Source organism: Pholis gunnellus (assembly GCF_910591455.1).
Source record: "Pholis gunnellus genome assembly, chromosome: 10".
In the NCBI taxonomy this organism is placed as follows: Eukaryota; Metazoa; Chordata; class Actinopteri; order Perciformes; family Pholidae; genus Pholis; species Pholis gunnellus.
Window position 1 is genome coordinate 24,730,771 of NC_136537.1, and position 16,258 is coordinate 24,747,028.

Below are 16,258 nucleotides of genomic sequence, written 5' to 3' on the forward strand. Positions count from 1 at the left end.
AACTTAACAACGTAACTTAACAACGTAACGTAACAACGTAACGTAACAACGTAACGTAACAACGTAACGCAACAACGTAACGCAACAACGTAACATAACAACGTAACATAACAATGTAACATAATGTTACAATGTAATGTAATAACGGAACGGAACTACCGTCAAAAAACAACAACCGCCTTTAAGCCCCAACCACCTCGAGACGCATCACAACAAGCGTTTGCTTTTATAAAAACTATAGTTCATCGTAATCCACCGTCCTGGCCCCACGATGGTGGAATGAACTCCCCACTGACGTCAGGACAGCGGAGTCACTGCTCATCTTTCGGCGCAGGCTGAAAACTCACCTCTTCAAGAAGTGCTACCCTGAGCCGTCCAGTTAGCACTTATTATATTATATTAGCACTTATTGTATTCACACTAGTTTGTTGCACTTATTGTATTCGTATTAGTTTGTTTCTGTACGTTTGCTCTGGTTTGTGCTCTTAGATGCTTATTTAAAGGAGATGCACTTATGACTTCTGGTGACTAGTAGTTCTCTTCAATGCCGATGTTGAATACACTTATTGTAAGTCGCTTTGGATAAAAGCGTCTGCTAAATGACTGTAATGTAATGTAAATATATAAAAATATCAATCAAGTTCTTCAGTTATGTGACTCAAGTGTGACTCGACTTATAATAACTCTGATATGATATTAAAGCAGCAACAGTGCTTTATCTCACTCCAGAAAAACAAGTTTTCTCTTATTCTTTCACCACAACTTTGCCCGTGCGACTCTTTACTTGTTGTAAACGCTGTAACTTGTAGGTGGAACTCACGGTCTGGTTGTAGGAAACAAGAGGCAAAGCCTGCGACCGTAAATACGGATGACAGCCGACACTGAGTCACAACACTTATCCAGCTAATGAACGCCAGCGCTGGAAATGTTACACCGCAGCGAAATATCACTCAAGGCAACATGACATTCCAGTAAGTCATTCTGTCACTGCCCTGTTTTGGTTGGACCGTCTACGTGGAGGCTAACCTTTCATTTAATGAACAAACCGTCGGGACCTTCAGTCTTTTGTAAGTCACTCTGTTCTCTGTAAAAAAAAGAAGTCATTTCTGTCCCGGTTTAAACTCTGCCAGTTCAGGATAAAGACTTTTATTTAATATCAACAGCGTCTGACATCCAGGGCTTCTTTACTTGAAATAATTTTGCCGAGACGGCGAATGACCTTCTCTAAATCGCCAAATTTCAACATCAATTTATTTCATGAGCTGGTAGAGTCGGATTTAATTTACCCTGCGATGTACTGAAGGTGTGTGTGTGTGTGTGTGTGTGTGTGTGTGTGTGTGTGTGTGTGTGTGTGTGTGTGTGTGTGTGTGTGTGTGTGTGTGTGTGTGTGTGTGTGTGTGTGTCTCCAGTGTAGTGGTGTGTAGAGAACCCCACATGCAGCTGCGTTTTCAAGGCCAGCTGAAGGTTACCTTCCAGCAGCAGGCAGAAAATATTCACCCTGCTAATAGAAACTACAGATTACATCGCCCCTCTACGTTGTGGATACCTTTTCCCCTCCAACAGCTACTTGACGGTGCTGCACATACAAATGTGCCCCCCGTATGTTTGGATTACGTGTTTATATGGACTGCATGCTGAGTTTTATTGAATATAGAAATCCATAGAGGAAAAGGTCACACATTATTGTCCGGGTGGAGACGAATAGTATCCATACTGAGGGTCTGTTGCATGCTTGTGTGCATCGTAACGATCCGGTGCGAGCACCCAGAAATGAGAGAGGCGATCAATCTGCGTTATCACGGCGAGGCAGATGTGAAACCAGCAAAGGCGCCTGATCCGAGGAGGAAAAGGAGCGTTTTGGTTGTTTCTCCTGGAGGAGCCGAGCTCCCGGAGCCCCGGAGAAGCTTTTTTTTTATTTGTTGCGGTTGCACTGCGACAAACGGAGCCTCGACGTAAATCACCTCCAGCGCCTGATTAAAAGAAATAAAAATAAAGCACCTCTCCCCTCCTGCAGAACCGTGAGACATTCGGTCCATAATGGTGTCGAAATCAGGTGAACACAAATTTCCCTCGAGAGGATTTCTTTTTCCTGACACGGCGCAAAGCACACAGAGAGTTGAAGGCGCATACGTGAACCCAGACATCTAGAAATATCCAGAGAAACATAACACACTTCAACATCTTGTTTCAGAGGAGAGCCTTCCCCAAAGCCTCCTGTGCTAACTTATAAAGAAGTTCTGCTGTTCCATCGACAGCCTGCTGCCTGATGGAAAAGCAATACGGCGGAGATGTCGATGTCTGCTCTGCGGGCCTGTCAATCATTCGGACTGACTGGTTGGTATTCCCCGACGGTCACGGTTTGCATGTCGGCATTCTCAGAACACAACGCCGGCCCCGGTTTGATGAATCGTTCCTGAACCCGAGCGGTCGATACAAGTGGACGACGTGGATCACGTGACGTTCACCTTTGGTGACACGTCAGCAGCAGAAGCTGAACGTTTCATCACTGATGTCTGGTCAGCTTGTTAGCCGGTGTCGCTGCTCGCCTGTTTAGCTTCTGATCACCGTCTGGTGTCCAAAATAAAACGTCCCAGTTCACTCATCCGCCGTTCCTTACAGATGTAGTTTAGTGTGCTGTAATGTAAACGTCCGTCAAAGGCAAAAGCGTGCACTGTGGGAGTGTCAGCTCAATGTAATGCACACACAACGGGCCGATGTGAGGGTCCAAAGGACAGAAGACGGCGTATGCTTTGCAGAATATAAAGCCCTCTGAAGCTAATTTGTGATATTGGGTTATACCAATGGGCTATGAATTTGACACCAAATGGCTCATATTACACTTGGAAGACTGCATTTCTTGGGCCCCCCTACCTGCATATTCAGATTTTTGGTAAACTATATAAAATGACTGATGATTGAAGGAGATCACACCACATGAACGGAGACTCACTGATCCCAGGATAATATGCTTCATAATTCAAACCCAACGCTACTAAATGTTTGTCGTCACAACGTGAGCACGATTCATTCAGTGAACTTAGTCACTTCAAGACAACGGACACAAAGAAACGCTGACGATCCAAATCACCACCCAGGAGACAGCGTGAAAGAACACTTTGGTTGCCTAAACTTAACCGAGTGGTTCTGTTGCTTTTCGTCGTCATTTCAAGACGAACTAAATATTATCCTCAGAGCGTAACGGAGGGTTTAGTTGTATGGGAACGTCGCTTTGTAGGAGATCTGCTCATAGTTTACATAGAAGTCAGTCCGATGTCTTAAAATAGCCGACATACGTTATCATTTAAAGCTATACATATTTTAATGCAACCCTCATTAAATGATGTTTAACATTTCAAAATGTTTTCATTAATGTGGACAGCTGATGCTCTTTCCCAGTGACTAGTCTATTGTGACAGAATAAAGTTGCTTATAAATATTCTTCAATTTGTTCACAAAGTCTCACCTCTCGGGTTGAAAAAAACTCCAGTAAATAGAAGTGGAGATGTGCAGGCGGCGAGGGAAATCTTCTCTCCTCCCGGGCACTTTCTCTGACAGAATTCACAGATTTAAACCTGAATACAAGATTAAAGGTTCTGTCGGGATGAACATTATCCTGCAGGTCCAATCTCTGAATCTAAAATCTCTCCTCTCCTCCCTCTTTGATGAATAATGGGAGAGAGGGGGAGAGAGGGGGAGACAGAGAGAGAGAGAGACAGAGAGAGAGAGAGAGAGGGAGAGAAGGAGAGAGACAGAGAGGGAGACAGAGAGGGAGAGAGAGAGAGAGAGAGAGAGAGAGAGAGAGAGAGAGAGAGAGAGAGAGAGAGAGAGAGAGAGAGAGAGAGAGAGAGAGAGAGGGGGGGGGGGGGGTATATGCATTAAATGTGTATTCATCAGGTCCTGCCCCGGCCATTGACAGGCTAATCAATGTTTAGTAATAGGCTGAATGTGGAATGAGGTGTGTGTGTGTGGGGGGGGGGAGAGAGATATCAATTAAAGGAGGGAACTGCGTAGTCCGGCCCGAGGAGCTGAGACGGCAATACCCCGACTCTGGTTCATTAACTAAACAGTGTGTGCTGAATGCAAAAAAAACGCCTACATAATCCCCCCCCACACACACACACACACACACACACACACACACCTCCAACACACAAGCCGCCCCGTCCCATCTGTAAACGGCGGCCGTATTCTACGGAGACGCGGGAGTCGCTGCAGCAGGTAGGAAGACGCCTTTGATGGTTCACATAATGAAATACCTCCGAGGCCGAGCGGGGAAATGACATCCGCGCGCTGGATGCAATAAAGCGAAAACGTGCCGAGCGCCCGCGGGTCGGAAATGCAAAACAGGAGGCGAACACATTACCGAATAATACTGTGAGATATTTGCATACAATGCGCATTCGGTGTAAATTGGGAGAAACAGTGGGTGAAAGTAAATAGGCTCACTCCCGCCCAGTTTATATCAACATGAAAAAACAAGCAGAAAACGATGAGTTAGTTTTTCAAACATCTGGAGGATTTGTGGCAGAGCAGCTTCACCCACAGGTTGAAGCCTAGATTTGGAAAAAATTACGTTTGTTTTTGTTTCCTGTCAAAGGTGAACAGAAAAGTATAAAACGTATTTCTGTTCATAGGCTTCTTCATACCTCTACTACTGTTCTGAGAGGAATATTGAACTGTTTACTCTACGACATTTATCTGACAGAGGTTACTTTGTAGATCTTTTTTTTAACATGGAAAACATGATCAACGTATAATCCCGGTGATCTTATTGGACTCCCAGCACCTTTTTACTGTCATCAGAGTCGGTTCCTCCGAGGGGTAATTCACAAAAAGTGTGTCATCCAGTCAAATATGAACTTTTTAAACAAAGCATACATTAAAACTAGCAGCCATGAAAACATGATTCGGTCCCTGTTGTCATTCTTAGGAAGTTTGCCGACTTAATGAACAGATCTAAAAAAAAGAAATGTCATAACCAGGCGGCAACATGTGTTAAAGCTGCATTCTCTCTACTGTCCACCAGGGGGCGACTCCTCTGGTTGTATAGAAGTCTATGAGAAAATGACTCTACTTCTCTCTTGATTTATTACCTCAGTAAACATTGTAAACATGAGTTTATGGTCTCAATCTCTAGTTTCAAGTCTTCTTCAATACAGCATGATGTTCATTTCGCACCAACTCGAGGTTCCATAACATCGCTCCACAAACCAATGGGTGACGTCACCGTGACTACGTCCACTTCTTCTATACAGTCTGTGGTCACAACAGATGCAGCCGAGCCTGAGGTATCGTGACTTTTAGTCTCCGTCTGTCAAGCACCAGAAACTCTGGATCCTACCATTCCCATCATGCACCACAAGCTTTCATCCTGCAGCTTTGTAAACACTTTCAAACTCTACAACCACCAGTTTTAACACCAGCTAGAGCATTAAAGCAGTATTGATCGAATTATAAAATAGATATTATAATAGAGAACTCTGAAGGGGCCATTCTTGCACTTTGAATACTTAAGTACATCTTGCCACTTTTACTTAAATAAAGGATGCGAGTACTCCATCCATCCCTTCGTGTCAATCATCATGCAGAAAGAGAAGATTGTCTCAAAATGCTTTTCGTCTTCATGAAATGAATAATTGACGCGTTTGCCTGCAGTGAGCTCAACAAACCCCAAACATGCTGCTGTTATTCCTGATCCCAGGAGAAGGGCGGTGACATCCGCTGCTTTTTCACTCTTTATTAAATGCAGTTCACCTTGTTGATGATGCATCAGGCTTCCCGCGGTGCCCGGACCCCAAATACCTCCAGAATCCAACTTCCCCTCTACTGAGCCACCACACAGTCCTCCAGTGATGCAGTCTGCAGAACAACCCTAAAAACATCACACGTCATCCTTTGTCATTGATAATTTTGATGAGCTAAGTGTCTTTATTTGTTTAAAAACTGTCCACTCGACTGAGAGAATGTTCCCATCAGCCCCATCAGCTCGAACACTGTCGAGCATCGCAATCAACAATCCTGAGACTGTTTTCCATCAACACAAACTGCTCCATCACGAGCCCATTCAGAAGCACCAACTAGCAGCGACAACAGCCACGTTCCCCTCATAGGGCGGCAACATCACATTTCAGCCCCCCCCCCCCCCCCCCTTGAACGTCCAATGTGCCCCGCCTACTGCTGCAGGACTAAAAGGAGAATTTGGTTGCTATGGGGCCTCTGCATGGAGCATGCAGGGATGAGTAAATGTTGCTTCCAGCAGGAAGGAGAACTGGACCTCAAATCAACATGGGTACACCGGGGGGGGGGGGGCATAAACATGTCTGGCCTTAGCTGCTGGCAAAAGTGCTCCAATCGTGATGGTATCAGGCAACAAAACACATTGGAATTGTGAAAGTAAAAGAAATGCGTGTTTGGCTTTTGGTTCTCGGGGTTGAGCTTGATGTACAACCAGTGCAGCAGCAGCAGCAGCAGAATTAATTGCGGTGAATCGATTAATGGATTGCTTGTAATGAAAGAAGAAATTACAACCCAGACCCTCCACACAACCGATTGTCTTATGGGACCGCTGAGACAAACCAGATGAGATGTTCAAGGAACAAGGGCTGTAAATCAGAAGCTGGATAGAACATGAAGCACATTCTCACTGTTTCTGGGTGAAAAACACGTCCAGGCTCCTCACAATGACTAATATGACCTCCACACGCTTAAACACCAGTGTGTGTGTGTGTGTGTGTGTGTGTGTGTGTGTGTGTGTGTGTGTGTGTGTGTGTGTGTGTGTGAGACATTTCTTATTGGGACTCATGAATAAGAGCATCACCTAAATGCCACAACATGTGGCGTCCTGAGAGCCGTCCTGTCTCCTCACATGCCTGTTGACACTCTGGAGGAGCACATCATGAACGCTAGTGGTCGCTGTTTGCCCCCCCCCCCCCCCCCCCCCCCCTCCCCCCAATGCAATCCTGCCCGGATTCAATGCGACTCGATTCAATCCCGTGCGGACCGACGTTCACAGGAGCAACAACGCATGCAACCTTAAAGACAACTTTCACAAGATTTCAGCTGGACCCCCCCCCCCCCCCCTTCTTTTTTTACCCCCTCTTCAAGCCTTCTAAAGGGAGCTCTGATCTCCATGCACGTCCCAAACGGCAGCAAAGCAATAAAAATGCACATTTCAATGTTATCAAAATCCACAACATATTACACACACACAAACATCATTATTGTGAGAAGTGAAGTCCATGTCATGCCTCTGCTTACCTGAAAAACACTACCGTTTCCCACAAATAGATCCCCAGCGCGTTTACTCGGCACATTTTTGCCAGTCTCATTTTGTTTGGAGGGGTGGGGGGGAGTGAGGTGAGGTGGGGGGTGAGGGGGGGTGCAGGTGTTGCTGAAAAGGGAGGGGGGAGGGGGGGTCACACTCTTGAGAGGATGAATTCCCTTCCAAAAAAAAAATTCCTTTAGTGGTGGAAAAGGGGGAGGAAGAGGAGGAGAGGGGAGGGGGGGTTGTGGTTATGGTTTATGACCTCCAAGGTGAGCCGAAAAATGTTTTGTGTGTGTGTGTGTGTGTGTGTGTTTCAAATCCCAGAGTCGCCGGTGCTGAGCCGCGGGATGCTCATGACCTCACCGGCCATGAAATCATGCTCGTGTCCGCTTTTTCACGTCTCCAGCAGCCGCCACCGTGAAGCCGGCGGGGAAAGAAATCCACAAAAATCCAATCCCCGAAAATGTGTTCAGGACCACGGACAGGGGCACCGGCGGAGTCTGCGGGGAGGGAGCTCGTCCAGGTTTTTTTTGGGCTCGGGGAGGGGAAGGAGGAAGAGGGGGTGGGGGGTCTCGTGAGGAGGCTAGCCGCTCACAGGCTGCTGCTAATTGATACGCAATTACACCCAATTACTCTTAAGTCCAGTCTGTGCGATCCACAGCGGTTACAGACGAAATAAGACATATTCCTTCAGTGGTGGAGAGGAGGGAAACAAAGAAAGACGGGCTGCTGCGCCTCGGCGTCTCCTGAGGTAAAACTGTGCACGTGTTATATTCCACACAGAGGAGAGCTTTTTCTCAGATATGCAGCTTTGTCTCTCACACGCATCCCAGAGGCAGCCGGAGCGTCGCTCTGGATCCGCGCGTATCGGCTGCTGTTGCGGGAGTCCCGGCGCTGCTGCTGCCGCTGCCGGAGCTGCTGCTCAGAGAGGGAAGTCTGCCTCCTTTTCCTCTTCTCCCTCTCCTCCTTCTTTACCGCTTCCTGCTGCTGCTTCTCGCTCTTCTCCTCGCAAGTGTATCCCAGGGGCGAGTAGTTGTAGTAGTAGTAGTAGTAGTGATACTTGGCGCTGAGGCAGCACGGCTCAGCTACTCCCATTGTCTGGTGGTCAAGTTGGAGACGCACCGGCGGCCGCTGCTGCGCTCCACATCCGCTCTCATCCGGGCACCGCTTCCGTTGGAAAAGACAACAACAAATAATCAAATAAAAAATGAAAATCTCAAGAATTGTCGGATCCCCCTTTGGGAGAAGTGAGAGTGTTATAAAAACGTAGCCAGCTGCATGTCAGACCGATGTGGACCGTCTTCCATGGCAGGAGAGCGGCAGTGACACTGGCCCCGTAACCGTCGCACGCACGCACGCACGCACTCAGGACGCACACTCACGCGCGGAGGTACAGCGTAGAGGGAACAGCCAGCCTCGGCGAAGCTCCGACACTGAGTTTTCTTGCTGCAGTCATTTAGCAAACTCCAAAAAAAAACGCACCTCACAGCGGACAGACACGCCCACCAGGACGCTGCCATTGGCCAGCACGTCCCCGAAGCCCGTAACCGATTGGCCGGCAGAGGTGTCACTGGCTGAACGCGAGCTCTGCGCATCGATCCTCTCGGGAGAAATCCCTGTAATAAGAAGTTATTGTTGAGTTTACACCGACCTCACAGACATACCGTGTTCTCAGAGAGAGATGTGATGTCAAGGTGTTGTGTCTGTCTGCGCTGCTTATCTCGTTCTCAGAGAGAGGAGGGTTTCTGTTCTCACACGCAGAGGCGAGTCTAGAGCTTCACACATGAAGAACACAATAAAGAGGGAAATAAAAGAAATGACAGCAGAAGAAAATAAAAGGAAAGGAGTATGGGTTTCAGTGCAGTGATTAATCGCTCCATAAAATAAATAAAACTAAAAGTTTTTAGATGTATTATCTATTTGTTTGTGCATTATTTATTGTACTGTGTTTCATTATGTATCTAATGGATGGGCCGAGAGCGAATTCACTTTGAATGTTGTGGTATGATAATATTTGCCCTTATACAAATTAATATTACATAAATGGAACTTATAATGAATAATATATATATACATCGTGGATTATTGTGTGTTTCTGTAGAATGAAGTGAGAGTACACTGGTACTATAGTTTTGATCTCCCACACGTTTTACATTGACTGCGTGTTTGTTGTGTGGATGAGGTGGCTGGTGTTTCACTGTATTAAAGTGTTTCAAAGCTGCTTTGCAGGTGTTACTGTTTGTCTGGACACATTTGGTGAGATAGCGCCACAACCGTGCGGCCAGAGTTGGATGACAAGTCAGTATTATGTTGCAATCCCTTTGGAAGAATACTGATGATGTGAGTTATTGTTCTACTGTTGTCCAAATCAATAGTTTAGAGAAATATTTTAAACATATATAACTATAATGTGTGACTACAAAGTAAGATATCTGTATAATAAAAACATATGTTACATAATTTCCCCTATTTTACATAAAAACTTCATTAAAAGTTAAATTTTTTGTTTTTTTATTGTTTTATTATTGAGCTATGGGAGAAGATGTTCAACGGAACAGAAACACAAAACCTTCTGGCTTTCCAACAGGACAGTTTTCTTTTTTATAATTCAATGTGAAGAGCAAAGTGGAATGCAAAGGACGCATGATGAATATTTAAACCATTACACAGCCATTATAGCTCTTTATGTAAATGCTCAGTAAAGTGCTGTGGTGGTTATTTATAGTCGCAGCAGGCTGTAATTAGCTTCAGTCATTGTTTGGAGAGGGGCGACCTCAGCGGGGAGGGGGGGGGGCTCAGACCAACAGCTGTGTGACTGGAAGGTGATGGTTCAAATCCCTGAAGTGTAGGAACTCTCAACGGACAAAGTGAACGAGCATCACACTTCGTTTTGTAGCCGATGCCCCCGGGTTGCCTGCATGCACCCTTTCTGTGCAGACGGTGAGATTACGTCACAGCTGGAGGCAAAAACCAAAGACTGGAGGCAAAACACGAATCACCTCGAACGAGTGGGGGGCCGAAGTTAAACATGGAGAATGTCGTCTTGTTGTGTTGTCGGGTGTAAAAATCAAAGGAGTATGGCCCCAGCTTATCGCCCATTGGTTCGTCGTTTTGTGGCCTCAAGTTCAACGTTTTCTCCGTCGCCTTTTTGCAACCAGTGAACGTAAGTTACCATATGTGGAATATGGAGGAGAGACGTAGAGACGCTTACGTCTCTGGTAGCAGCAGCAACCTGTCAAACACAGTGTAGCCCCGCCCCTAAAGCATCCCCTGCTTTATGGTCTGTTTGACTCTAAATGGACCATCATCTTCTAAATGAACATCATGATGTATTGAAGAAGACTTGAAACTAGAGATTGAGACCATAAACTCATGTTTACAATGTTTACTGAGGTAATAAATCAAGAGAGAAGTAGAGTCATTTTCTCATAGACTTCTATACAACCAGAGGAGTCGCCCCCTGGTGGACACTAGAGAGAATGCAGCTTTAACACATGAAGCATCGGCTTCACTCGTCAGAACCAGAGGTTGGCGTCTGATCCAACAGCATTCGGTTCATTACAACTCGTCTCACTTTTTGTCCATCGTCATAAAAACAACCTGTTCTCGCTCCAAACACTCATTTAGCTCGTGTACCAAACCGAACCAGTTTATTTACCTGAACCTCCTTCTCTCCGTCACCATGTTATGCTTGTCGAGCACAGATACAACGGTATTGGACGTTAAAAAAAATGATTGTCAATAAATGTGAAACGATGTAATCTGGGGTTTGGCAGAATCGTTTGACATTGACATCCTTGCTTTGTTCTCCTGTAACGATGAGAATGCATCTCGTGATCAGAGCTGATGGAGACTTGCAGCGATACGACTGGAAGTTACCCGATCCAAACAGACTGAATATACTGTAGTTTGGGCCCAGGCGGACTACCTCTGGTTAGCCTGGTCGGTGAGTTTGGAGTAGGAAAAGACAAGTACGCAGAGCCTGTTAGTGCAAAGACAGCAGTGCAGAAGGTTCACAGTTGAGTGGTGTGATTGACTTTGAGTCCAGGAGATGTTCTGCTCCGTTGAGAGCAGCGGTGATTGAGGAGTCTGACAGCAGCAGCACAACACAACTGAACTATACGTGCTCTGTGTATATTTCATCATACGTTTATGTTCACTGTTCATTGTTTGTATTTCTGAATCATCTACGACACACAAGAGGCTGTCGCTCATCAGTTTAACTGTTCAGTCTGCTGCTTACGCCGAGCAGGCGGTCCGAGCAAAGACCGTGTTCACCAGCAGGCCTGCAGGACGGATCAATAGCTGCGGTCTCCTAATGAAAGCGGTGCCTTAGCAACATTTATCTATCACTAAAGGTCATCATGTCCACTCTCACGGTCGTCAGACGAGGACTAGAGGAGAGGACTGAACTTGAGAGCGTTTTTCATATCAGAGCAGATAATCGATGGGCTGCTACAGGAGGCAGTGCTGTAACAGTCAGTGTCACATGAAGGGGAGGGGGGGGGGGTGTATCTGAAATGGATCCGATATGGTGAGAAGATATAACTACTACAGCATCAAGACGACGGCAGGACACCGGTCTGTCTCTTTCTGCAATACTGCATACAGTTTAGCATCTTTCTGTCTTATAGCTGCCTGCTCTTAATGCCTCATGTTTTCAGTTGCTGTGGCTGAAGCTCTGCTGTGGTGGAGCTATACAGCAGACATGTTGCCATGTCACAGTCGGGAAAAGTGCAGGTGTAAATAATAAAGTTAACGATGGCTGAATTCCATTTAGCTGCGGTGTATATAGTGCCTGCTGGCTCACTGCCACTCTGTGACGGCTTACTGGGACACTTAAAAAAAGAGCAGAGCCACCGCTGATCTTATTAGTAACACCTGAGCTTTTTCCTCCTATAAGTCAACCTGTCTGCTGTGAGAATGAGGTTTAAGTTCCCTCTGAACAAGTTCAACAGAAAGTAGAAAAGTCGAGAAGGATGTCGATCACGTCCTGTCTGTACACGGAGACGTGCCGTTGTTCCTGTGACCCGTTATTTCCCAATCCAAAGAGACCATTTCACAGTGGGAAACATTCAAAGTGTGTCTCAGTTTATTTCTTGTTGCAGCGTCTGGGAATGACATCAGCTGACAGGAAGTAAACATGGAGCCCAAGCTGTTATCTGGCGGTGCAATTCCGTTGAAAGAGTTTACTCAGAAAAACTGTCCCTTTGGATTGAAGGCCCGTTTGTCCGACAACAAAGGCCCAACAGAAGCACATGGCTCATTATTATTCTCATGCCTAAACCTAACCAACCCAACCAACGAGTATTAGCCAACGAGACGCAAAGACAATACTCATACCAAGTTATTTACATGGCCAATGTATATCCAATAATATTCCCCTTTACATGCTCCAATCAATGTCATAGGTAGACAGCCTCCCTCTTTCATTCTTTAAACCACCGTCTTGAAAAAAGTCGACATTGCAATATTTGTGCTCATCCCAAACCTGAATCCAAGTCTTTCACCACGTTTAAAAGTAGTTGAGTTTGTCCTTCTGACCAGAAATGTGAGCTTTTCTTTTAGCATGTCTCTGAAACCTGAGTTTTAGAGGTTGTGTCTTAAACTCTGGCTAAAAACTCCAGTGAGACTCAATTCTGAATATTCTGTATTTGTGTCCAAAGAATGCTCCTCAAACCTGAACATCATCGGTCTATCCCACACGTCTTCATCTGAAAATGCTTTATTCAGAATAACACCTAATTGGGAATATCCAAAAGGTAAATGCTGTTTACATGAGTCGTATCAAACTCTGAATACTGTCATATTCAGAATAATAAGGGGACATAATATACACTAAATATAGAATCCTTGCAAAGACTTTTTCTCTGCTGTCATTTAAATAAAGACGATGAAATGCAGGCATTTGCATCCATGAGTTACTTTTGTTGAGCCAATTAGAAAGGTCACATCGGTCGAGCCTGTGACTTAAACGGGGAATTAAAAGAAGACAAGACGGAAACTTAAGAAAAGATCTAGGAAGGGCAGAATATAAGAAGTGACATTGTTGTTTCCTTTCCCTGCATAGTGGTCTTAAAAACCTCTGCAGTTCGACAAAGAAACGTGTTTCCCTCATCAAACACGAGCATTTCTCGACCCGCTCATCGTCTCTCATTAATCGTTGGAGCTCTTTTTCCTGCTCGTGTTTCTCTCCTCACGGTCAGCAGCAGCCTGAGCTGCTTTTCTCTTTTATTTATTAAGCGATTCAGTTTTTGTCTGAACACTAACAGCACACAGCGCCTCATCCCAGTTGTCTTTTTTATGAATGTCCCAATTCCTATTAGCTCCCATGTATCAGGTAATAGTTCAAAAGAGAGAACCGCCCTAACATGTGGACTTTAATACGCAGCCATTAGTGACCCAGTTGATCGTTTTAATGGTGTTATTTTTACTTCCTGTGGATAATGAACCAAATAAATGATGTGACAGATATTTTATTAAAACATAAAAAAGATTCTGGGCTCATTTTCCACCGATCTACGTTTTAAATTAAAGTCCAAGAAACTATTTCTGCAGCCACACGAGCAGAAGATCCAACACAATGCTGCTGAGCTATGAGACGGAGTGGGTTATAAGTGACGTGGCTCTCTTTCACGAAAACCGAAATTAATCTGTGACAACAACAGATCCTAATGGGATTCTGTTTCTGTTTAATAATGGACATGAGACGCATTTTTCAAGCCGTTAAATGCAAAAACCTTTTGAAGGCAGTGATTGTTTACATTTAGGCTTCACAGCGCTCTGACGTTATTGGAAGCGTTTGAATCCCACAAGTCGTAAATAATCCACACACAATGGCGTCTGAATGCACAGGCTGCTTCTAAAAGGCTCAACGCCAACACATATGGATTGAAGCTGAATATTTTGACAGGTTGTATATTTTGGAAAGATTCCATCTATCTTCTGTTTTTTAAACACATTTTGACCAGGACGTTACAACGCTCTGGAGTTATTGGAAAGGTTTGGATCACACAAGTTGGAAACAATCCTACACAGCCACTACTGGAATCTTTTTTCCACAAATAATACTAATACTAATAATATTAGTGAAGCCGGATCTTTTTGAACAGAATGAACGGACATAAAACTGCAGAATTCAAATGTTGATTTAGAAATCTAAAGTTAGGAATGAATCTAAAAGAGTGCACACAACACATAACAATCCGGCTTCAACTTTAAATGGTAAAAAAGTGACAATAAGCAAAACCAGTTGCATCCGTCAAACTATTCTTTGTCTTTGTTACATGAACAATCGCCAACAGACAAATCTGGTGGACGTACAAACTGGCTAACAATATCTAACTGGCAATACATTTACCATGAAACATGTTTGGCAACGGAAAGTATTCATATCTACATACTGTCTTGCAGCAACCTTCTCTCCTACAAAATGACGTTCGCAGACAAATTAAATTCACTCTTAATGACGTTTTAGGGGAGACGTTTTTTTTTCTTCGAGACCAAACGGTCACAGTTTAAATCGTTTCAAACACGTGGTTACAGAGCAAAATTAAACTAACAAAACCCGACAAAAACAATACTTGCTCAGGTTTAGGCCCCAGCAGTACTCTGTTCTCACACTCCTGTGTATAAGAACTGTGTTTTGACTCATTTAGAAGTTATTTGTGATTCGTCTAAAGCCGACGTTATCTACAACTAAATATGTTTCGCTCAAAGTCGGTATATTGACTCTTCCACAAACACTTCAGAAGTCAAATTCACATTACACAAGGTGAAAATCTTCGTCCCCTACAGTCTGAACACTGAGCAGGTCTAGAAGCTAGCTGCTAGCTCGGCTCGCTGTCCTGCTCTGTACCCGGCAAGGTGAAGCTGCTGAGCGGCCCGAGTGTCCGCTCTCCTTGACGCTCGCCCGCCTGGCATCATCACATTGTAAATGTCCTCGTGTAGCACCCCCCCCCCCCCCCCCCCCCCCCCCCCCACACACACACACACACACACACACACACACACACGCACACGCACGCACGCACGCACACACACACACACTGGCATCACCCAAACTCAACCTTGAGTTACGGCGAGGCCGCCACTGGCAATCACATTAAGAGGGCCATTTCTTCATATTCACACGGGGGACCACGGTGAGCAATCTGCTTAATTTAGCCAGACTGACGAATAGTTGTGTGTCTCTCTCTCTCTCTCTCTCTCTTTGTCTCTCTCTCTTTACTCTCAGCCTACCTCTCTTTCCTCTTCTCTATCTCCCATCACTAAATCTCTCCTTTATCAGTTTGTCCCTCGGCCCCTGCTCGTCTTCCTCTCAGGCGTGCGTCAGCCCCCGCTGTCCTTGAGACGGCCGGCTGGTTCTCTCCACAGTTGGTTGAAACGTCAGCCAGAATAACCTACCTGCTCTCTGTGTTTCCTTTCTCTCTGTGTTTCCTGCTCTCTGTGTTTCCTTTCTCTCTGTTTCCTGCTCTCTGTGTTTCCTGCTCTCTCTGTTTCCTTTCTCTATGTTTCCTGCTCCTCTCGGGCCGACCAGGAGTTTCCTCAGGTGTGCAGCTTGAAACGGTTAACTCCCACAACGAACAATAGAGCTCACAGCTTTTACAAAACAAGAGATTATAAACCTTGAATGGAAGATGAAGCGGATTAAGGAGAAAACAGTTAAATGAATGAGATAAAAACTTAACTCACCGTAAGATGTGATTCTAAATAATTTAATATCAACGCAGTAGAGAGTAGAAGATCTCCAAATGCTCAAATCGTTTCATGGTTTTAAGTCACAGATCACAGGTAATTTGCATAAACAAACACAATTCGAAAGATAAGGAAATGAAAGATTGTATTTTTATGAGTAAAAACTAAGATGAACAAGCTAAGGATCACAGATCGGGTCTGTTGCACCACCACTGTGCACTGAGCTTTGCAGCACTTTGTTCCATGTGACCGTAATCACTTGAGTTGTCTTGTAGCCCCGAGCGGAGCTTATTAATA

At 45.0% G+C, this 16,258-nt stretch overlaps 1 protein-coding gene across 4 annotated transcripts in view; it reads right to left on the reverse strand.

Moving 5' to 3' along the window:
• The window catches only part of glra1 (glycine receptor, alpha 1), a gene marked incomplete at both ends in the record, with an annotated part of 100,915 nt that extends 93,587 nt beyond the window's left edge, over window positions 1-7,328 (reverse strand). For 3 of the 4 annotated variants that reach the window (XM_079167772.1, XM_079167770.1, XM_079167771.1), the window contains one exon: window positions 7,258-7,328. In XM_079167772.1, coding sequence (XP_079023898.1) covers window positions 7,258-7,328 — 71 coding nt within the window. The remainder of the gene's footprint in view (window positions 1-7,257) is intronic. The other variant, XM_079167773.1, reaches the window with a different exon arrangement.
• Window positions 7,329-16,258: the final 8,930 nt, after the last annotated feature.